General features: G+C 47.4%; 2 protein-coding genes across 2 annotated transcripts; both read right to left on the bottom strand.

The window, feature by feature from the left end:
• Positions 1 to 5,009: 5,009 nt before the first annotated feature.
• Positions 5,010 to 5,957, bottom strand: LOC140912787 (olfactory receptor 52R1). The gene has a single exon (XM_073347880.2). It carries the CDS (start codon positions 5,955 to 5,957, stop codon positions 5,010 to 5,012), a length of 948 nt encoding a protein of 315 aa, XP_073203981.1.
• Positions 5,958 to 19,741: 13,784 nt separating this feature from the next.
• Positions 19,742 to 20,740, bottom strand: LOC140912738 (olfactory receptor 52M1). Its single transcript, XM_073347758.1, has one exon. It carries the CDS (start codon positions 20,738 to 20,740, stop codon positions 19,742 to 19,744), a length of 999 nt encoding a protein of 332 aa, XP_073203859.1.
• Between the last annotated feature and the right edge of the window lie 1,918 nt (positions 20,741 to 22,658).

Genomic DNA, 22,658 nt, shown 5'->3' with positions numbered 1-22,658 from the left:
CCTGGAGGAAACTGGGATTTGTTCAGAGCCCTTTGCGGTGTCCAGGGGCCACCTTGCAGAACTCCTAACTTCTCCTCCAGCTTGAGTCTGTCTCTCTCCTGCAACCAGAGCCCTGCAACCAAAGAGTCCCCTTTGCCGCCCTTGTGCCTCTCTCCTACCCCAGCTTCTTCTGGTTCATCCAGTCTCTGTGTTTTTAAAGGGCTGGACCAACCCCTCCTCTCTCTGTTCCGTTTTCTGGGGAGGTTCCATTCCTTCCACGCCCAACCCTCTGTAGAGAAGCTGTAGAAACTGGCTTTTATCTAGAATGCAGTTCCTCCCTTCTTCTGTCCCGGCGAGATCTGCTTTGGTGCTGAGAGTCTTAAATGACCAACCTATTTATAGACAGATGCCTCCGCCCCAGCCTCTGGCCCCTGAGCACAAGGTGAGTGAGTGAAGAGTACAGGAAAAGCCCAAAGACTTCAGGATAACAAAGGTTCAGAGCATCAAATGAGACTTCATGTGGTTTCCACCCATCGTGGTTTTACCTGGACAGTCTGTTTTTTGGCTGCTGTTTCTGGGTGCCCGTGTCATCCAGACATGGGCACCCAGACACAGAAGGGCTAGTGCAAATAAGAAGCCCACTCAGAGTCCATGGCGACAGTTCTATGATCACATACCACGGTGAGTGATGTCAGATCATGAAGGGGCCAGAGGCCATGGTGATGAATGTTTTATATCCCTCGATTAAATTAGACAGTCACACACTGCTCAGATGCCGTTCTGCTGGAAGATATGGAGCACGTTCTCCCAGATCTGTTTGGTTTTGACCCCGTATACAATAGGGTTTCACATGGGGGGGTCACCCACAGAGATTGGCAACCGGGATGTAGACATGGTGGGGGACATTGAGGCCAAACGGGTGGGTGAGGAAGATGAGGAGGCCAGGGATGTACTACAACAGGACAACACAGAAGAGAGACGCGCAGGTGCTGAAAGCCTTGAGATGGCAGCAGCCTCAGCACGGCCTGGAGGATTGTAGTATTAATGGAAAAGTTATGATTTGCTGAACATGATTACGCTATTTGTGTGCATACGTCATTTTGTACCTAAAATTATGATTATTGACTATACCTGTATTTCAAACTTGTTTGCTCCTGGGTAACACCATGAGGTAGAGTATATTCAGTCTTCCCATCACATTGTAGGTGAACAATTCAAGGCTATGGCCCATTAAGAAACAGAATAGGACTTGGAAGAAGCTTATCCTGACCTGATGGACTTTCCTGTGAATATCCTATGTAGGATACGGGTAATGGTCCCTGCTACGAATCACTGAAGCATACAAGGACTTGTGACCAGCTCATGTGATACTGGGCTCCATCCTGTGCCTGTATTTTCCCACTAACTGTGTTGGGGACATTTGCTAGGGAAAAGGAAATTCACTCCATATGACAGAAACTATAAACGGTGGAAGAGACATCATCACTTGGCCTCATTCCCACACAACCCAACACCTGCAAAAAACCTTAGCAACAAAGACTGAACTGGGGATGTGGTCCCAGGCTGAAGGGGACTACCAGCCTGTGTATGGAGAATTAGTTGACTGTTTCTATCATCAGGGTGAGACACTGCTTGATTTGAATCCTGTCTAGTGTAGAGAACTTAGATAGTGATGTTGTTTATATCCTATACAATCAACTTTGATGTGTACAATATTACTTATAATCACTTAAAATCTATCCTTCTGTAGCTAATAAATTAGTTTATATTTTTCAACCTGAAACTGTGTTATTTGAAATGTAAAAGGGAAATCTGCTCCGGAACACGGGGTGGTTCATTGTCATGTACACACTGAGGGAGGGGTGAGCAGTAGCTCGTGAAAGTATTTATGTAACTGCAGCTGGGTGTATCCCTGAAGGTGTATGGCTTTGTAAGTGCAAGACCTGGAGAAGATTGCATCTTATCACAGCCTCAGCGGGTGAGGGGGGGGGCCCATATTAGTGTGCCATAGGGCTCAGTGGTACCCCAGTTCCAGGCTGCATCCAGGGGAACTCTGTCATCGCCACCCAGTGAACAGGCCCTGCTAGAACTGAGTCCATTTCCTTCTTCTCATGTGTTCAGCGACTCATGGAGAGACCGTGATGACATCAGTGAAGACAGGACCCATCGGTTCTGTCTGTCATTCTCTGTGAGTCCTCCGCCAAGGTCATCTCTCCCCGTGCCTCAGTTTACCTATCAGTATCATGGGGATTTATTCATAGAGACTTTCCTTTGCTCAGTGTTTTGAAGATCCTTCAATGAAAAGAGGGTGGACAATTTATGAGTTTCCCCTGTATAAGCTTTATACAGAATAAAATGGATTTATTTGGGGTTTGGATCTCATTGGACACTGGGTGTCTGGGTGCTGGAGACAGGTAACCTGCTGAGCTGTTTTCAGCTAAAGCCTGCAGCTTTGGGGGTGTCACCCAGACCCTGGGTCTGTGTTGCAGAGGCTAGTGTGTCTGGCTCAACAAGGAAGGGTTCTGGAAATCCCAAGCTGGCAGGGAAAACTGGCTCAGAGGTAATTTCAGCACATCAGGTGACAGTCCCAAGGGGATCTCTGTGACCGAACCCATCACACTGATCTCTGATCTCCTAGCAACAGCCCCATGTGTCTGCAGATACTGTTCTTTTCTCCCCTCAGGCATCTTTCTGCAGATCAGTCTGTGTGCTATTGACCCAGACATCCTGGGCATTTACAGTCTATCAGACCCTATGGAGGCCAAGGCATTATCTCTATTTTTCTTAATAATCAACTCTAATATTAAATATACACAAATACACAGAGCAGCCAATTCCTCTCTGACTCAGCCCAGAGCCCAAGAGTTCCCATCTCCTTTTAGGAAGTTCCCTTATTTACCATTTACTCCTAAAGGTGGATATAGAACACAGAAGTGCAGACAGGTTTGTTTCCAGCCTATTCCCATTCAGATGATCGATTCACCACTAGAGGCTGAACAAACCCCACTGGGATTGCACAGAGCTATATTACAAATGGTGCACCCCCTGAGTCGGCTTTTGGCGTCGGATGTTGCTGCAGATGCTGTCGTTAAAGAGGTGTGGGACACGGCGACTTCATGGTGATTCCCAGGGAAGATGATTCCATCGCATAATTCACAGGTACCCATCTCTCATTGAGAAACTCACCTGCTCAACAAACTCAGTGCAACCTGGGCGTGATGCGACAGAGAATAGGTCTCTGTGGTCCTTTCCACTCTGCATGGCCATTAAAAATCCAGGGCCCTTGCCACTGGTGACGTGTTTGCTTCAGTATCACTGGCCAAAATATCTCTCTTTTCTCTGAATCCCTGTTGACCCTGGCTTATGGCCTCTCACCCCAAGCTGGCTGCATTTCAGTGGCACAGTCAGAGAGCCCAAACAAAGGGTGGTGCCCCCATCTCGACATACAATGGCCAATCCATTTCTGAATCCCATTTGGCTAAGCACCTTCCTCGAAGTGATAAGGGGAGGTTTTGGAATAAATTGATAAACATAACAGTAATAAGTCACCAGCACCAGATGGTATTCACCCAAGAGATCTGAATGACCTCAGGAGCCAGGTCTATGTTAATGCACAGAGACTGTTACGTCCTCTTCTTGCATTTCACGGCTATGGCTGTTAACAAAAGGGTTGCTATCTGAGTTTTATCTCCTGTAAGGCAAGGAGGTGCTAATTATAAAAAAATTTCAACATGAACAAGACATCTTCTGTCCGAGCTTCATTTGAAAAGTTAGCCAAACCGTTTTGTCTGAAACTTTCAAAACACAATTCACACCGAAGCAGACACACAGTGTGGGAAATTCCAGTCCAAATGTATAAAGATTTGTTGACCTTATACAAAACTGAAAATGAGGTCTTCTAATTGAAGTTGTCAGTTAAACTTAATTAATGGTGGTGCCACAAAAACTGGCCAATCCATTTGTGAATCCCATTCAGTTAAGCTATTTGCTCCAATAGTGACTGTGGCGAGGAGTTCCACAAGCCAAATTTCATGGAATCACGGAATCATAGAAGATTAGGATTGGAGGAGACGTCAGGAGGTCACCTAGTCCAAGCCCCTGCTCAGAGCAGGACCAACACCAACTAAATCATCCCAGGCAGGGCTTTGTCAAGCTGGGCCTTAAAAACCTCTAAGGATGGAGATTCCACCACCTCCCTAGGTAACCCATTCCAGTGTTTCACCACCCTCCTAGTGAAATAGTGTTTCCTAATATGCAACCTAGACCTCCCCCACTGCAACTTGAGACCATTGCTGAAAGCTAAGGAAATAAGCCGCACAATGGTCTCAAACCCTCAGAACTCTGCAGCTGAGCTTTCGGGCCCACACGCTGTATGATGCACAATCTCAGCTGACTGCTGCATAGTCCTGCTCCCAATGCTCAGCTGAATTTATAGGGTTTCCTGGCTCCCCTCTCCACTCCAGACTGGCCTGTCGGCCCCAGCACTGCTTCCTCACTGCACTCACTGCAGGTTCCTTGCCAGGCTGCTCCAGATTCTGTCCCAGTCCCGCAGCAGAAGGAGCCCAGATTGGGGTGAGGGAGGGTAGGACGGTGGAGATGATCCAGCAAGTGGATGGGGTTGGAGAGGAGGGGAGCGAGCAACAGGGTGAGGCTTTGGGCGTAAAGGCGGAGCTTAGGTGGGGCATAAGACGAAGAGGCAGAGAAGTGAGCGGGGCCTTTAGGGAGATGGGACAGTGGAAGCTGCCTTGTAGAAAGAGGTGGGGCAGAGGGCAGGGCTTTGGGGAACAGGCTGGGCAGGACGTGGAGCCTCAGAGGTCCAGTTAAAAAGAATTAGAATGGTGGCAATCCTATGAGCTGTACGCAGACCGATTCCTCAGTTTGTCACACTGACACAGCACAGTAAGGCCAGGAAAGGATTTAATGTACCTTTGACTGTCCAGTCATGGATTCAGGGAAGGGGGCCTGGCACCATGTCACCAGCCAGCTCTGTGCAGAGCTCAATCTCAGAATCAGAGCACATGAAGGAAACTTTAGGCCCCTTTATGAGTAAAGAGCCGGAGCAGCCTGTCCCGGATCTGTTTCGTCCTCACCCCGTAGATGATGGGGTTTAGCATGGGGGGCATGAAGAAGTACACATTGGCAATGAGAACGTGGGAATGCAGGGGCACATTCTGAGCAAATCTGCACATGAGGGAGATGAAGAGACGTGGGATGTAAAAGGCTAAAATGACACAGAGGTGGGAGCCGCAGGTTTCAAAAGTCTTGAGCCGGGCATCCTTTGTGGGGAGGCTGAAGATGGCCCTAAGGATCTGGGTATAGGACACAGTGATAAAAATCCCATCCAGACCCGTCACACCGAATGTCACAAAGAGGCCATAGTTTCTACTGACGTGGCTGTCGGCGCAGGCCAGCTTCGCCACAGCTATATGCACGCAGTACGGGTTGGGGATGAGGTTGGTTGTGCAATACGGCCACTGTCTTACCAGGAAGGGAAAGGGCAGTACGACCATGCCACTGCGCAGCACCACAGCCAGGCCAATCTTGACCACCACAGGGTTTGTTAGCATGGTGGAATGTCTCAGGGGATGGCAGATGGCCACGTAGCGATCCAATGCCATGGCCACACAGATCCCAGACTCCATTACCGAGAAGCAATGAATGAAGTACATCTGGGTGAGGCAGGCACTGAAATCGATCTCCCTGGAATTGAACCAGAAGATTGCCAGGATTTTGGGCATAGTGGAAGTATACAGGACCAGGTTGGTGATGGCCAGCATGCAGAGGAAATAGTACATGGGCCCATGGAGGCTTGGCTCCTTCTTCACAATGAACAGGATGGTGAAGTTCCCCAAGACAGCGATGGTGTACATGGTGCAGAAGGGGATGGAGCTCCAGACATGGGCTGCCTCCAGGCCAGGAATGCCCAGCAGGATGAAGGTGGAGGGGTTGGTGAATTCAGTTGTGTTGGAATCTGACATGGAGTAGGAGAGAAGGTGTCTCCTGCTTGTACCACGTGTTTCTGTGACTTCCTTTGTATGCCCAGAGTGATGGTCACAGTAAAACTATCTGGATGGAGAGACAATGTTAACATGAGTCAATGCACGCACTACTGGGGGCTGTTCTCATGGGTGAAGCAGATTGGTCGCCCTTCACACACTGAAAAATGATATTTTAATAATTCAGAGAAATGAACTATGAACAAATGACCTTACTAATCTCAATTCCATATTTTATTCCCTGCCTCATTAATTACCATTCATCGTGGTGTGGGAAACCTTACTGGGCCCCAGCAGGAAACACAAATGTGGATACTGGTTATTCATCATTGTTCCTTAGGCCTTGTCTACATGACCAAGTTTTTTTCGCAAAAAAACAGTTTTTGATGAAGAAACAGTGGCAGTGTTCACACTGCAAATTCACTTTCAACGACGGAACTCCTCAGTTTCAGTGACAGAATGTAACCACCTTGACAAGAGGTTTAAGGCCTTTTACGGAAATTTTTTGTTTATTTTATCGCTGAAATTGGCCTCCGGAAGGCGTCCCGCATTGCCCATCCTGAGTGCCGTGGTGAACAGTTTCAACGCCTCTCCCCTCCATTGAGGCGAACAGCTTCTGCCCGTCTCCCTTTAAAGGTTCAAGAATTTTAAAATTCCCCTTTCCGTTTGCTGGGTGTGGAGTGCTCACATTACAGCTTCCCAGCTGGCCATGGTGGCTCCACGCTTGGGACAATGTGGATCTGCTGAATCTGCTCAGTATTTGGGGAGAGGACGCTGTGCCGTCCGAGCTGCGCTCCAGCCATAGGAATGTCAATACCTACTGGCAGATTTCATGCAGCTTGTGGGAAAAGAGCTAGTTCAATGAAGAATTCTTCAGTAGACTTCTTGCTGCATATACCAGGGTTAGGTTGCTCTAGCTACATTTCTTAGGGGTGAGATTTTTTTTTCTACTGCAAAAAGGAGCAAATGCAATTTTCGTTTGCAGTAGCAGAGTCATAGCTTGCCAGTCACGGGAGAGGAGAGTAGCCCTTTTCCTGGTGACGGTGAGGCCTCAGCTGGAGTACTGTGTCCAGTTTTGGTCTCCAATATATAGGAAGGGTGTAGAACAACTGGAAAGGATCCAGAGTCAAGTGACGAAGACGATCAACATGGTGGAATGCAAGCCATACAAGCAAAGGCTGAAGAAACTGGGTATGATCAGTTTGGAAAAGGGAGGATTGAGGGGGGATATGAGAGGGGTCTTGAGATACTTGAAAGGCTGCCATAAATAAGATCGAGGAAAGTTGTTCCCTGTTGCCACATAGGGCAGGGAAGAGGCAATGGGTTCAGACTACAGCTATTCAGATTTTGATTTAATCTCAGATAAACTTCCCAACTGTAAGAACAGCAGGACAATGGAACAGATGCCCAGGCAGGTTGTGGAAAGTCCTTCACTGGAGGTTTTCAACAGGAGGCTGGACACTCATCTGTCTGGGGTGGTTTAGACACAACAAATCCTGCATCTCGGCAGAGGTTAGACTAGCTGATCCTTGCAGCTCCTTTTAACCCTGTTGCTCTTTGATCCATGATATAAAATCCTGGTGTAGACCCGGTCTTACTCAATCACAAGTTATGGAGCTCAATGCTGGGGTAACGGGGAGAAATGGAATGGCCTGTGTTACACAGGAGGTCAGGCTGGATGATCTAATGGTCCCTTCTGACTATAAACCCTATGAACCTATCAATATAGAAAGTAGTTCAGGTATTTATATTTATTCTGTCTCATAACACAGGAACAAGGGACCATTCAATTCAATTATATTGAAACTCTAAACATATAAAACTGATCAAAGAAAACTGGTCACATAATCCATATTTGGCCTGTGGAACTCCATGCCACAGACATTATTGGAGCAAAGAGTTTAGCTGAATGGGATTCACAAATGAATTGGCCACAGTTGGTGGTGCTGGTGGCATCACCCAGAGTTGAGTCTGTCTGACACCTTCAATGACAAGACTTCATTTTGGGTTGCGTATAAGTTTACCAACCATTAACCTGAAATTTCCCATGTTGGGTGTCTACTTTCGGCTGAATTGTATTTTGAAAGTTTCATGGCATAACAGTTCAGTCAACTTTGGGAATGAAGCTCTGGGAGAAGGAGTCTTGCCCACATTGAAAAATTGTTGTATTTATACAAGTGAGGAGCCCTGGCACCTCCATGCTTTTCAGCAGATAAATTCTCATAAGAGCCCCACTCCCTCCCCCCCCCCCTTTAACAGCCCAAGCCCTGAATTGCAAAGGGAGGAGGTGGCGGTCTCTGTGCATTAACACACAGCTGGCTCCTGAGGTTTTACTCAGTTCTTACTCCAGACTGGATGTTTTTTTGGAAGATCTGCTTGAGGGCTTGTCTACACTCAAAACACAACAGCGTGGTGCCACAGCGCTTCACTGGGACCTGAGCAAACTACAGCCCACGGCCTCCGATTCTGGCCTTGTACTGGACCTCGACTAACAGCTTTCGTCCTGAAGGATCCACTGTGTGACGGAAATGAAGCCACCTTAGGGCTGGAGCCATCACTGAGGGGCACAGCAAAGAAGGGCATTTTGGCTAATGGTACTAGAGGAAATTCAGCACCTGTGGCAAGGGCCCTGGGATATTTAGTGGCTGTGCAGAGCAGAAATAGATTCAGACCTACTCTCTGTCCCCTCATGAGTACGTTGCACTTGGTTTGCCGAACCGAAAGAGATGGGTACCTGTAATTTCTGAGACGAAAGCAGTGTTTAGCCATGGAGCCATCTTCAGTCTGTGCATTATGGTTTTCCTGGATGATGGACAAACATCCTCCTGACAAAAAGACAAAAAAGTGGGGGAATGAAGTAGTGAAAGCTTTACTGATATAAAGCCAAGACAAGCTGTGAGCAGGAGGCAGGCCCTGCTCACAGAATCTGGCAAGACCAGGGTGGATACTGCCTAGGGAGGAATGGAAAGCCCCGCTGTTCACTGAGCTGGCCCATTGTGATGGGAAAACCTGTACTCGTGGTCTGGGAGAATCTGAGGGATACTAGTACTGTGCTTCATCGACAATAAACCTGGCCTGGTACCTTCGTACCTTGGTGTATCTTGTGGTCATTGGGCGGTTCGCTCAGGGTTTCCTGTGCCAGCTGTCTGCGCAGAGCTGGGGCCGCACATTGCTCTGGCTCTGCTTCCAGAACTGACTGCTCCCCGAGATGCTTCTCTGACACCTCTGGCTCTGGCCAACACAGCTCTGCTCCCAGCTCAGCCCGGGCCTCTGGTCTCTCCTTATCTCGGCCCCACTGTGGACCAGGCAGCCCCAGCACACATGGAGGATGGGACCCCCGACCCCTCCTCCCCAGCCTCCTGACTCACTCATTTTCCTGTCTGCCCCGTCTATCAGGCTGACCAGGAGCATTGACCTCTCCCCATTGCCCCTGGATCCTGTGAGTTTCAGGGGCCTGGCTTTCCGTTGACCCTTCCTTTTCCTTTCAGTACTGGGAGCTGGCCAAACAAAAATCCTCACTACATTTCTGTGAGGGGCCAAAAGTCCCATTACGTTCCCCCTGGCTAAAATTCTGCCACAGCCAGAGTGTTCACACTAGCACATCTGGGTCCAATATTAACAACATTTACCAGCATCATATGCATTGATTAATATTAATAATGATTAAGAACATTTCATATATTTAACCTCCCATGTCCACTTTATACTATACATGACAATATTCATTAAAACATGACATAATACCAATCACATAATCATCTCTAAGTTTAACAGCTCCTCCTTTCCAAAAATTTCCCCCAGTTCTTAATAAATTTAAACCACTCCTCCCTCGTCTCATCCACACATTGAGATCCTGCAGCTCTGTCTCTCTGCCTGGCCCTGCGGGTGGAACTGGAAGCATTTCAGAGAATGCTGCCATGGAGGTCCTGGATCTTAATCTCCTGCCTTCCAGACTAAATTTGGCCTCCAGGACCTCTCTCCTACCTTTCCCTCTGTTACGGGCAGTACATGTACCACGACCACCAGCTTCTCCCCAACACTACACGTAAGTGGGTCTGGACGTCTTGCGAGATCTGCTACCTTCACACAACCCAGGCAATTCACTATGTATTGTTCTGGATTATCACAAACCCAGCTATCTATATTTCTAATGGTCAAATCCCCACTGCAGTTACTGCTTGGTAAGGTTTGCCAAAGCTGAAGCTCTTTGGGATGGAGTGACAGAGGGCTGGCTCAGAAGTTCATGCCCAGCACCTTGTTATACTATCCTACTTGGCAATGATTTCTTCTGTGTAGCTCGGGGCGTTAAGGGTAAGCTTGCACCAAGAAGGAACAATCTGCTGGGACCCCAGAGGGAAAGGATAAAGTCCCAGGAAGTGCTGAAGGAATGAGAGAGCATCTCCTTGATTCCTCTGCAGCAGGGAGAAGCTGCATGCTTCCAGAGGTGCAGGTGGTTGAGACCAGCTCCTGCCCTGAAGCTGACATCTCCTCAGAGTGGGAGAAGTGTCAGGGAGAAAAATGACCAGATTCAGTTTAGCAAGGGGAAAATCCTATGCTCAGGAGCAAAGGAAGATGTCTTCCAGAGGGGAGCCCAGAGAAGGGTGATGGAATCGTATAAACCACGGAGGGGGGATCTGAGGGTTCCTTTAACACTGCCACGGGAGGCAACACCACCTCAGAAAGAGCTGCGGGGTGTAGTGCCTGCAGATGAGAAAACTTTCCAGGCTTTTAGGTCGGAGCCCTTCACCGCTGAACAGAGGATAGAGAGCATTGGGTATGCGTGTAGCGGGGCTCAGGAGGAAACTGGGGGAGGACAGGAATGTCCCCGCGCTGATCACAAGGGGCGGGGGACGCCCAGAACAGAATGGCTGATTCAGCATCTGTGCACCCAGGCACCCAACCTGTGTCTCAGGCTTTGAGAGGGAACTGTAGACAGAGGGATGACGGAGGGTACCCAAATCCAGCTCTCCATTTTTCAGGACTTTGTTCCTTACATGCTTGTGAAAACTAACTCTGTCTCTTTAAAACAGGATGCAGATCCTACTGAATAACGGGTTATCTGTGAAAATGCTAATGACCCACCTGGCAGAGGGGAGGAAGAAATATCCTGGGCTGGTAAGGAGGCAGTTGCCCGGAAAGAGCTGCCGGGAAAGGCACACCTCTTAGCCCAGAGAGCACAGATCACAACCCTCTGGGAAAGGGGTGGGAAAGTCCCAGTGCTGGGAGTGGGGAGCGTAGGAAAGCCCGAGCGGAGAGGTGGATTGTTTGAATGAGCATAACCCTGGAGTTGGGAAACAGCACCACAGAGGTCTAGCCAACATGCAAAGTCCCTTTACGTCCTTACCTCACCAGACCCTGGAATGCAAAGACCCCAAAGATGACTTTCAACTGAAATCCCTGCTGAAAGGGGCACTGAGAGGAAAGGAAACCCAGTAAATAAACACATGGTAAGATTCAGGGAGGAGTTGAAAGACACAATGGATATTGAACAAACCAAACTGTACAAGCAGAAGGCTTGGTATTATAAAAAATACTTGAAAACACCTACATGTGATAAAAGATTTGGTGTTATTGTTAAATCTCATGATGCAAAGTTTGAAGCAAATGATAAATCTTACAATAAAGAGCTTGGTACTGACAGTAAATCCTATGAAAATGTGTAACATGCATGATTTTGGGGAAAAGCTTTTGGACATGCTAGGAGTAGTTATCAAGAAGCTTCTATGGAGATAGGGCTTCTCACCTAACACTTGTAAACAGGCTCAAAGCTTGTCACAGGAGGGAAACCATAATACATCTAAAAAGAACAGGAGTACTTGTGGCACCTTAGAGACTAATAAATTTATTAGAGCATAAGCTTTCATTGGCGACAGCCCACTTCATTGGATGCATAGAATGGAACATAGAGTAAGAAGATAGATAATGTAAAGGAAAAATCTAGCAGGCCTAAACTTCTAGGCCTAAAACTTTGGTCAAGCTCACTGTCTGTATGAAGCATAAGAAGAGAGTGAGGAAAATTCCATTAAGGGGCAATTGCAACAGAACAGCTTAAAAAATGTAACCACAACCGCTAAAAGTTAAAAAAAACCATTAACTGCAAAAGAAACACCTGTCCATACCAGGAAAAGCTTGTTTTTGCTAAACTCCAAGTAAGGCAAAGCTACCGTTGAAGCTTGCACTAAATGCCAAATAAGGAAAATGCTGTTAAAGAAAGTGGGTCTGGCAAATTGTGGTTTTCAGCAATATAAGCTCCTGTATTTCTGTTTACGTCAGAGCAGCTCCAGCTGACTCTCCCTGTAGGTGCCTGCTTAAATAAAGAAGCCTCAGGCTTTGTTCTGGTCCAAACACAATGCATGGTTAATTTTTCCACGACAATATATACATACAGAGAAGGTGGAAGTTGTCATAGAAACTGTGAGAGGCTAATTAATTAAGATGAGCTATTATCAGCATGAGAAAAAAATCTTTTGTAGTGATAATCAAGATGGCCCATTTAGACAGTTGACAAGAAGGTGGGAGGATACTTAACATGTGGAAATAGATTCAATATGTGTAATGATCCAGTCTCTATTCAAAGCCAAGTTACTGGTATCTAGTTTGCATATTAATTCAAGTTCAGCAGTTTGTCGTTGGAGTCTGTTTTTGTGGAAGGGGAAACTGAGGCACATCACTGCATTGCGTTGGTGAATATCTCTATTGAGTTACTACCAGTTACAAAAGCACAGTGGTTAACAATGCTGCAAAGATACAAAGACAGGTTTTCTAGCAACCCAGAAAAACCACACACAACTTTTGAAGAACACATGGGGAAAACACTACAATACTTACAACTCTTTTGAGTTGAATGTTCAAACCTTAAACAGGGCCTCGGTCACGCTGCCTTCACATTAGTCAGTGACTAACGCACCTGCAGTAAACTCAAGAGGGGAGCTGTGGTATTCTGCACCTCAAAGCACCACCCTGGCATCCTCATAAAGTAACTCCTCACTTAACGTTGTAGTTATAATCCTGAAAAATGTGACTTTATGCAAAACGACGTTAAGCGAATCCAATTGCCCCATAAGAATTAATGTAAATTGGCGGGCGGGGGGCGGTTAGGTGCCAGGATTTTTTTTTTGCCAGACAAAAGTCATTATATACATATACATTATAAGCTTTAAACAATTTTAAACAAAGAGTTTAATATTGTGCACAGCAATGAGTGACTGTGAAGCCTGGTTGAGGTGGAGGAGTCAGAGGGTGGGCTATTTCCCAGGGAATTCCTTGCTGCTAAATGATGAAGTAGCACTCGGCTGAGCCCTCAGGGGTTAGCACGTTGCTGTTACTGTCGTCTCACGCTCTACAAGGCAGCATGGGCGGACGCAGGAGGGAGGAAACACAATAGACGCAGGCCAGGGGCTGCAAACACTTCCCAGCAAAAAACGAACATGATGATGAAGCCCACGCTACCCCACTGGAGAGCACCACTCCCTCCTCCTGATGGCACCTGCACGGCCGCACAGGCGCTGACTTTCCAAAGTGCTGGGGAGGGGGCGGGGGGGCTGCACGAGTGAAGGAGAGAGACGTGGGTTGCCCCTTTAAGTACGCTGACCCCGCTTCCAGTACGCTGCCCTTTTAATCAGATCAACAAGTTCAGACAGGAAGCAGCTGCTTCCAGCAAGTTCCCTCCTTTCTGTGCCTGAGCCCTATCCCCCCTTCTCTGCTTTGTGGAGAGGGGGTATGGAGCAGGGGGGCAGGCGCAAGGGGACATCCTCTCCCCGCCCCTCCCACGCAGCAAGCAGGAGGCTCCCGGGAGCAGCTCCAAGGCAGAGGGCAGGAGCAGCAGGGCAGTGGGAGGAAGGCCCCCTGAACTGGTGCTGGGCAGCTGCTAAGCCTCATTCCTTGCATGGAATTTAGGGGAGCTGATAGGGGGGCTTCTGCCCTCTCCCTTCTCATCCCCACGAGCAGGGGCTCCTCCAGAGAGCCCTGCAAGCAGTGGACAGAGCCAGCAGGCGAAGGACGTTGTAAGGGAGAATTGCGCAATTTTAAACGAGCCTGTTCTCTAATAGATCAGCAATGTAACAAGGACACAGCATGAACCGGGACAACGTCAAGTGAGGCACTACTGTATGTACCACAGTGATATGATTCTGACGTGTTTTCTGTAAAGTATGTCACGTATGGTTTCAATGGAAAAGTTTCGATTTGTTAAATAGGATTAGTGTATTTGTGTGCATGTATCATTTTTGTACCTAAAGTTATGAAGATTACCTCTATACCAGCATTTCAAATGTGTTTGTCCCTGGGTAACATCCACCCACAGACTAACAGGCTGCTACTCTGAAACCATCCACAAGGTAGTTTACATCCAGTCTAGCCAGCACATTGTGGATGCACCATTCAAGATAATGGCCCATTAAGAAACACGATAAGCCTTAGAAGAAGTTTATGCCCACCTGATGGACTTTCCTGTGAATGTTCTATCCAGGATATGGGTGATGACCCCTGTCAAGGTTACTTCCCCACGCTGAACTCTAGGGTACAGATGTGGGGACCTGCATGAAAGACGCCCTGAGCTTATTCTTACCATCTTTAGGTTAAAAACTTCCCCAAGGTACAAACTTTGCCTTGGCCTTGAACCCTATGCTGTCACCACCAAATGGTTAAACAAAGAACAGGGAAAGAGCCCACTTGGAGACATCTTCCCACAAAATATCCCCCAAGCCCTACACCCCCCTTCCTAGGGAAGGCTTGATAATAATATCCTCACCAATTGGTACAGGTGAACGCAGACCCAAACCCTTGGATCTTAAGAACAATGAAAAATCAATCTGGTTCTTAAAAGAAGAATTTTAATTAAAGAAAAGGTAGAATCATAGAATATCGGGGTTCGAAGGGACGTCAGGAGGTCATCCAGTCCAACCCCCCGCTCAAAGCAGGACCAATCACCAATTAAATCATCCCAGCCAGGGCTTTGTCAAGCCTGACCTTAAAAACTTCTAAGGAAGGAGATTCCACCACCTCCCTAGGCAACACATTCCAGTGTTTCACCACCCTCCTAGTGAAAAAGGTTTTCCTAATATCCAACTTAAACCTCCCCCACTGCAACTTGAGACCATTACTCCTTGTTCTGTCATCAGCTACCACTGAGAACAGTCTAGAGCCATCCTCTTTGGAACCCCCTTTCAGGTAGTTGAAAGCAGTTATCAAATCCCCCCTCATTCTTCTCTTCTGCAGACTAAACAATCCCAGTTCCCTCAGCCTCTCCTCATAAGTCATGTGTTCCAGTCCCCTAATCATTTGTGTTGCCCTCCGCTGGACGTTTTCCAATTTTTCCACATCCTTCTTGTAGTGTGGGGCCCAAAACTGGACACCTTACTCCAGATGAGGCCTCACCAATGTTGAATAGACCCAATGTCGAATTAACCCAAATTCGACCAGGCAATGTCAATTTCAGCACTAATCCCCTCGTCGGGGGGGGGGGGGGAGTACAGAAATCAATTTTAAAAGCCCATTAAATCAACAAAAATGGCTTCATTGTGTGGATGGGTTCAGGGTTAAATCGGTCTAACGCTGCTAAATTCAACTTAAAATCATAGTGTAGACCAGGGCTAAGAGCAGTAGGAGAGGAGGGAGGAGAGAGACAAAGCAAATATAATTAAAAGCCATTTAGATCCACTTCCTCCAGAGAAGTAGGGAAGACTTGACAGACCACAGTCTAGTCTGGGCTAGTCTTATTACTATTATGGTAGCACCTAAGAGCATATTGACACTGCAGCTGGGAGTAAACCTCCCAGCACAGGTAGACAGACTTGTGGTAGTGGGGTTCAAGCTAGCATGCTAAAAAAAGCAGTGTAAAAGAATCACCTCTGTAAAATCAGGATGGTAGATACCTTACAGGGTAATTAGATTCAAAACATAGAGAATCCCTCTAGGCAAAACCTTAAGTTACAAAAAGACACACAGAAAGGAATATCCATTCCATTCAGCACAGCTTATTTTCTCAGCCATTTAAACAAACAGAATCTAACACATACCTAGCTAGATTACTTACTAAGTTTTAAGACTCCATTCCTGCTCTGTTCCCGGCAAAAGTCTCACACAGACAGAGACCCTTTGTTTCTCCCCCCCTCCAGCTTTGAAAGTATCTTGTCTCCTCATTGGTCATTTTGGTCAGGTGCCAGCGAGGTTATCCTAGCTTCTTAACCCTTTACAGGTGAAAGGGTTTTTCCTCTGGCCAGGACGGATTTTAAAGGTGTTTACCCTTCCCTTTATATTTATGACAGCCTCTATGCACTGTGTACAGTTCCAGGCAGCGTGTGGTCCCTGGTAAACAAGCAAGACAAGGCTGAAGACTGAACTGTGTGGAAACCTGTTTTGTGGCTGTAGTTTTTAGCTGTTTCTTTAATAAATTCCTCCTGTTTAAGAAGGACGGCAACTCCATTGATCACGACACACAAATAGCCTCAGTGTGTCTAATAAAACCCAGAGGAGCAATGGAAGTTCATGGCCAGAGCAATGGTGCTGGGGTGGGGTGGGGGATCAGGATTCACTGTTCTCAGCTCTGCCACTGACTCATTGTGTGGTTTTGGGTCAATCACTTGATCGCTGCACATGGCTCAGTCAGTCCATGACACGAGGATAATGCTGTGACGCTGCACCCCATATTCTCCACAGTGATATTACTATGACGTGATTATGACATAATTATAATGCATTTTATGCAAGATAAGTCACGTGGTATTCCATTGGAAAAGCTATGATTTGCTGAATATTATTATCCTATTTGTGTGCGTGTATCATTTTTGTGTGAGATGTTATGACTATTGGCTATGTATCTGTATTTGAAATGGAACTACACCTGGGTAACACCCACTAGACAGGGTTTTTCAGTCTAGATAGCTGGGTGGGAAGGGCCTATTCAGGGCAATGGGCCATTAGGAAACAACAATAGGCCTTAGGAGAAGCTTATCCCCCACCTGGGGAGCCTTCCCGGCAGCCTCGAATTAATGGCTTCTATGACTCTGCAAAGACATGTGATGTGACCACATGTCTCTAGACTGCATCTTCAGATGTCAGTGTTTTTTCACAGACCAGTCTGGGAACGAAGCTTTGAAACAAAGGGTTCCCACCATATGCAAAAGCTATATAAGGCAGGGAGTGACATCATGTGGTGTTCTTCTCTCCCCACCCACGAAGACTTCTGGAAACACCCAAGGAACAAAGACTGAACTGGGGGAAGTGCTGGATCCAGGCTAAAGTGATGTTTAGCCCGTGAATGGAACACCTGGGGCTTCCAAGCTGTAAAGCAAGTGCAGCTGGACTCTTAAGAATCTGCAGCCTGCTTGTATCATCTCTTAGGGTGAGAAATTGGTATTCATATCCAATCAGTTTAGTATATTAAGCTTAGTTTGCGGTTTTTGCTTATTTGCTAGGTAATCTGTTTGGATCTGTTTGCTATCACTAAAATATTTTAAAATCTATATTTTGTAGTTAATAAACTTAGTTTGCCGTATCAAAATTCAGGACCAAAACGCTGTTCCATATTCCTCTCCATGTTGAAGGAGGTGAAAAATGTCATGAGTTTACGCTATATGGTTTCCCATGCAGCGCAATAAGGTATAATTTGGGTTTTTACTCCAGAGGAGGGGGTGTACCTGAGCAGCTGGGAGAAGCTTTCCCATGCAGGGGCTGGTCAGAGAGTCTCCTTGTAACTGCATCTGGGTGTGTCCCTACCTGTATGTATGCTGGTGAAAGTGCAGGGTGGAAATCTTTGTAGGTTGTCACAGCAGTACAGTGTTAGAGGGAGCCCAGGCTGGTGAGTCAGGGGGCTGAGTGGTACCCCAGTTCCAGATGGAACCCCGGGAGGAACCTGTCACAAATGCTGCCTAACAGCCTAGCTAAAGAGGTTCCAGATATAGAGATCAAAAATGTCATGCAGAGCGTATGTTAGACTCAGCTTCACTGTTCAGCTTCACTTCCTGGGCAATGGGTGCCCTGTAGTTCCAGATATGGTGCCCTGTAGGTGTGTAAATAGCGGACGAATGGAAGTTGTGCCACTTATCTCCCTCAGCTTTCAGAGTAACAGCCGTCTTAGTCTGTATTCACAAAAAGAAAAGGAGGACTTGTGGCACCTTAGAGACTAACCAATTTATTTGAGCATCAGCTTTCGTGAGCTACAGATCACTTCATCGGATACATACTGTGGAAACTGCAGAAGACATTATATACACAGAGACCATGAAACAATACCTCCTCCCACCCCACTCTCCTGCTGGTAATAGCTTATCTAAAGTGATCATCAAGTTGGGCCACTCCCTCATTATCAGCTACCGCAGCCACCCCCGCCTCTGCCCAGCATCCCAGCTTCCCAACTAAAGCTGGGGCTTATCCTTCCACCTCTCTCAGCTCTTGTCCTCCTAGCTTCCAAATTGATTCCTTGCCTTGCTCCTGAAGCCTGGCTCAGGACAAAGGGCTCCCAGCCCATCCCCTTTGAAGGGATCTTGCCTGCTTCAAGCCCCCAACTAGGAGGAAATGAAGGGAGCTGAAAGCTAAAGAAATAAGCCACACGATGGTCTCTTCCCTCAGGGGTTTGTAGCTGAGCTTTAGGGCCCACAAGCTGTATGATGCACAATATCCCCTGCCTGCCTCAGAATCCTGATCCCAACCCTCAGCCTGGGCTCCTTCTTACTGTACTGCTGTGGCTAGCTGTAAAGTCCCCCAGGCTTCAGCCTGCACTTTCACCAGCATACTTACGGGTAGGGACACACCGAGCTGTCACACATAGACAGGCTCTCTGACCAGCTCCTGCCTGGGAAGGCTGAACCTAGGGCACCTTCCAGCTTCTCAGGCACAAACCCCCTCTGGAGTATAAACCCAAAATTATATGATCTTGCCTTGCACAGGGAACTGTACATTGCAAGCTCATCAAATTTTCCCCCACTCTCAATATGGAGAGGAATATATAGCAGCCTTTTGCCCCTGAATTATCACTCCCACACTGGTTTAGATAAAGTAAAACAAATTCATTAACTATAAAAGATAGATTTTAAATGATTATAAGGGATAGCAAAGAGATTAAAGCAGATTACCTGGAAAATAAACAAAACACACAAACTAAATTTAAAATGCTAAACAGATTAGTTATAAATAGCATATTCTCACCCTAAGAGATGATACAAGTAGGCAGCAGATTCTTATGGGGCCAGCTACCCTTGCTTTACAACTTGGAAGCCCCAGGTGTTCCATTCACATGCTAAACATCCCTTTAGCCTGGGTCCAGCACTTCCACCAGTTCAATCTTTGTTCCTCGGGTGTTTCCAGGAGACTTCTTGGGTGATGAAAGAAGAACACAAGATGATGTCACTCACTACCTTATATAGCTGTCGGCCCCAATTGTGTGTCCTGGCTGCACTCACTTGCAGGCTCTTTGTTAGGCTGCAGCAGCTCCCATCCTAACCCCAGAGTAGAGGAAGCCCAGCTGGTGGGAGAGGGAGGTGGAGATGATCCAGCAAGAGATGGGGAGAGGGGATGAGAGGAGTGAATGACAAGGGTAGTACCTTGGGGGAATAGTCACAGAAGTGGGTGGGGCCTTAAGGGAAGATGTGGAACAAGGTTCAGGCTTTAGGGGAAGAGGTTGGGCAGAGGGCAGGGCTTCAGGGATCAAGTTACCAGTTTGTCACGTTGATAACGCACAGTAAGGTCAGGAAAGTGTAGGGCCCAGCACCATGTCACCTTCCAGATCTTCATTGAGCTCAGTGTGAGAGCCAGAGCACCAGGAGAAAATTTTAGATCCCTTTATGAGTAAAGAGCCGTAGCAGCCTGTTCCTGATCTGTTTGGTCCTCACCCCGTAGATGATGGGGTTTAGCATGGAGGGCACCAGGAAGTAGACATTGGCAATGAGAACGTGGAAGTGCAGGGCCACATTCTGGCCAAACCGGTACGTTAGGGAGGAGAAGAGAGCTGAGATGTAAAAGACTAAGATGGTACAGAGATGGGAGATGCAAGTCCCAAAAGTCTTCAGTCGGGCGTCCTTTGTGGGGAGACTGAAGATGGCCCTGAGGATTTGTATATAGGACACAGCGATAAAAAGCACATCCATACTGATCACCAAGATTGCCACAGAGAGGCCGTAGTAACTACTGACACGGATGTCAGCGCAGGCCAGCTTCACCACGGCCATGTGCTCGCAGTGTGTGTGGGGGATGATGTTGGTTCTGCAATATGGCCACTGCCTCGCCAGCAAGACATAGGGCAGTACAAGCATGCTGCCACGCAGCACCACGACCAGGCCAATCTTGGTCACAACGGGGTTTGTCAGAGTGGTGGAATGTCTCAGGGGATCACAGATGGCCACGTAGCGATCAAAAGCCATGGCCACGAGGATGCCAGACTCCATCACAATGAAGCAGTGAATCAAGTACATCTGGGTGAGGCAGGCACTGAAATTGATCTCCCTGATATTGAACCAGAAGATGCTCAGCATTTTGGGCAGGATGGAGGTGGACAGAACCAGGTCGGCGACAGCCAGCATGCAGAGGAAATAGTACATGGGCCCATGGAGGCTGGGCTCCCTCTTCACGATGAACAGGATAGCAAGGTTCCCGAAGATGGCTATGACGTACATGGTGGAGAAGGGGATGGAGATCCAGACATGGGCTGCCTCCAGGCCAGGAATGCCCAGCAGGATGAAGGTGGAGGGGTTGATGAAGTCGGTTCTGTTGGAATCTGACATGGAGTAAGGGAGAAGGTGTCCAACAATGAGGCAGAACGGTGTCACCTGCATGTACCGTACGTTTCCCCGACTTCCTGTATGTGCCCAGACTCTAGGATGATGGTCGCAGTACAAATACCTGGATGAAGAGACAATGTGAATATGAGACACTACATGCACTACTGGGGGCTGTTCTTATGGGTGAAGCAGGTTGGTTGCCCTTCACACAATGAAAAACGACACTTTCATTATTTAGAGAAATTAATTATGAACCACTGGCCCTACTAATACCAATTCCATGTTTTATGGTCCTCCATGCATCAGTAATTCTACATGTTGTGATCTGGGAAAACTTAATAGCTTCCATCAGGAAACATGAGTTTGGATACTGGTTATCCATCATTGTTCATTCATGCAATTGTAACCCTTCTGCCAGGCCGAGTTGATAGCAGCAAGGGCCGGGTTCAGTACAAAGGAGTTCCCTCTCATCAAAGCAAATGCAAAAGTGGCTCGAGCCCCCACCCAGTGACCTGGGAAAATCTTACGCACACCCCTGGGCGCCTCAAAGAGGCAATACTTCCCCTCTCGCAAGCACAGAGTCTTGGTGTAGCAGAGAATCTTTAATAACATGAGGTAAATGACATCAGCATTACATTGGGAAAACACCACAACTAGAGTTCATCAACCAAACCATGAGCAAAGACCCACCCCAGCAAATTGGGCCATGTCCTTTCCCTCGGGTTCTTGAGTCCAACAACCCAAATGTCTCTTGAGTCCAGCAACCCAAAAATCACCCAAAGTCCAAAAAGTCCAACAACGCAAAAGTCCAGCCTCAGAGTTCAAAAGTTTATCTGTAGAGTGTTACTCCCTAGTGTGGGTGAAAATGTGTGTGTGGGGGGGGGAGAGGTAAGGGGCACCTTACATAATTTGAAGCTGACTGTCCTGCAGCTTCACTCCGATCTGCCCCACAAGCTGCTCCGCTCCACCAGCCGTCCCACAAACCACTCTGCTCTGCAAGCAGCTCCCGCCATCCCACGAACTTCTCCGCTCAGCATCCCACAAGCAGCTCCCATCATCTGCTCTGCTCCACTCTGCAATAGATCTTCAGGCTCCCAACTACTTAACACAGTGCTCAGTGATTTCAGCTTTTAGTAATTTTAGCTCTTTAGTGATTTCAGCTTGTAGTAGTGGGAGCCTTAGTGCTGGGGCACCATAAGGCCAAAGTGAATTCAGCTCAGCACCTGTAGCTAGACTCCTAATAGACCCAAAATTAGCTCTGATGTTCCACAGTGGAGAGAGACAGAGGTGCAATTGATGTTTCAGGCCCTCACAAAGGGGCCTACACCACCAGGCACTAATACCTACCTCCAACCTCTCTCTCAATTCACAGTTTTGGAACCCATGTCCCTTGCCTAGTGAGTGCTACTTAATTGATGGTGAGTCACTCCATGATAACAAAAGGTGCAGTTCCATTGTCCTTGATTCCCATAATCAGTATAATAACAATTTATTCTTCCTGCCCCAATAACAGAGACACTGGGGATCCCACAGCAGCCAAAGTGACCCTTTGGGCAGCCATGGCCTCACTCTAGGCGGGGTGGGTGTGCCTATGCAAATGAGATTGGCCCCTGAAGTTCTTTTCCAGAGCTTTCAGAGTAGCAGCCGTGTTAGTCTGTATTCGCAAAAAGAAAAGGAGTACTAGTGGCACCTTAGAGACTAACCGATTTATTTGAGCATAAGCTTTCGTGAGCTACAGCTCACTTCATCGGATGCATTCAGTGGAAAATACAGTGAGGAGATTTATATACACACAGAACATGAAAAAATGGGTGTTATCATACACACTGTAAGGAGAGTGATCACTTAAGATAAGCTATTACCAGCCAAACAGGGGGGGAGAGAGAAGAAAACCTTTTGTAGTGATAATCAAGGTGGGCCATTTCCAGCAGTTAACAGGAATGTCTGAGGAGCAGTGGGGGGGGAAATAAAC

This window comes from Lepidochelys kempii, chromosome 1 (genome assembly GCF_965140285.1).
Source record: "Lepidochelys kempii isolate rLepKem1 chromosome 1, rLepKem1.hap1, whole genome shotgun sequence".
Lineage (NCBI taxonomy): Eukaryota > Metazoa > Chordata > Testudines > Cheloniidae > Lepidochelys > Lepidochelys kempii.
The sequence above is the reverse complement of the archived record's forward strand: the minus strand, read 5'-3'. Positions and strand labels throughout refer to the sequence as shown.

Bases quoted from the DNA above. Each gene is read 5' to 3' on its own strand.
- LOC140912787 (XM_073347880.2), bottom strand. From the start codon at position 5,957: ATGTCAGATTCCAACACAACTGAATTCACCAACCCCTCCACCTTCATC.
- LOC140912738 (XM_073347758.1), bottom strand. From the start codon at position 20,740: ATGCAGGTGACACCGTTCTGCCTCATTGTTGGACACCTTCTCCCTTAC.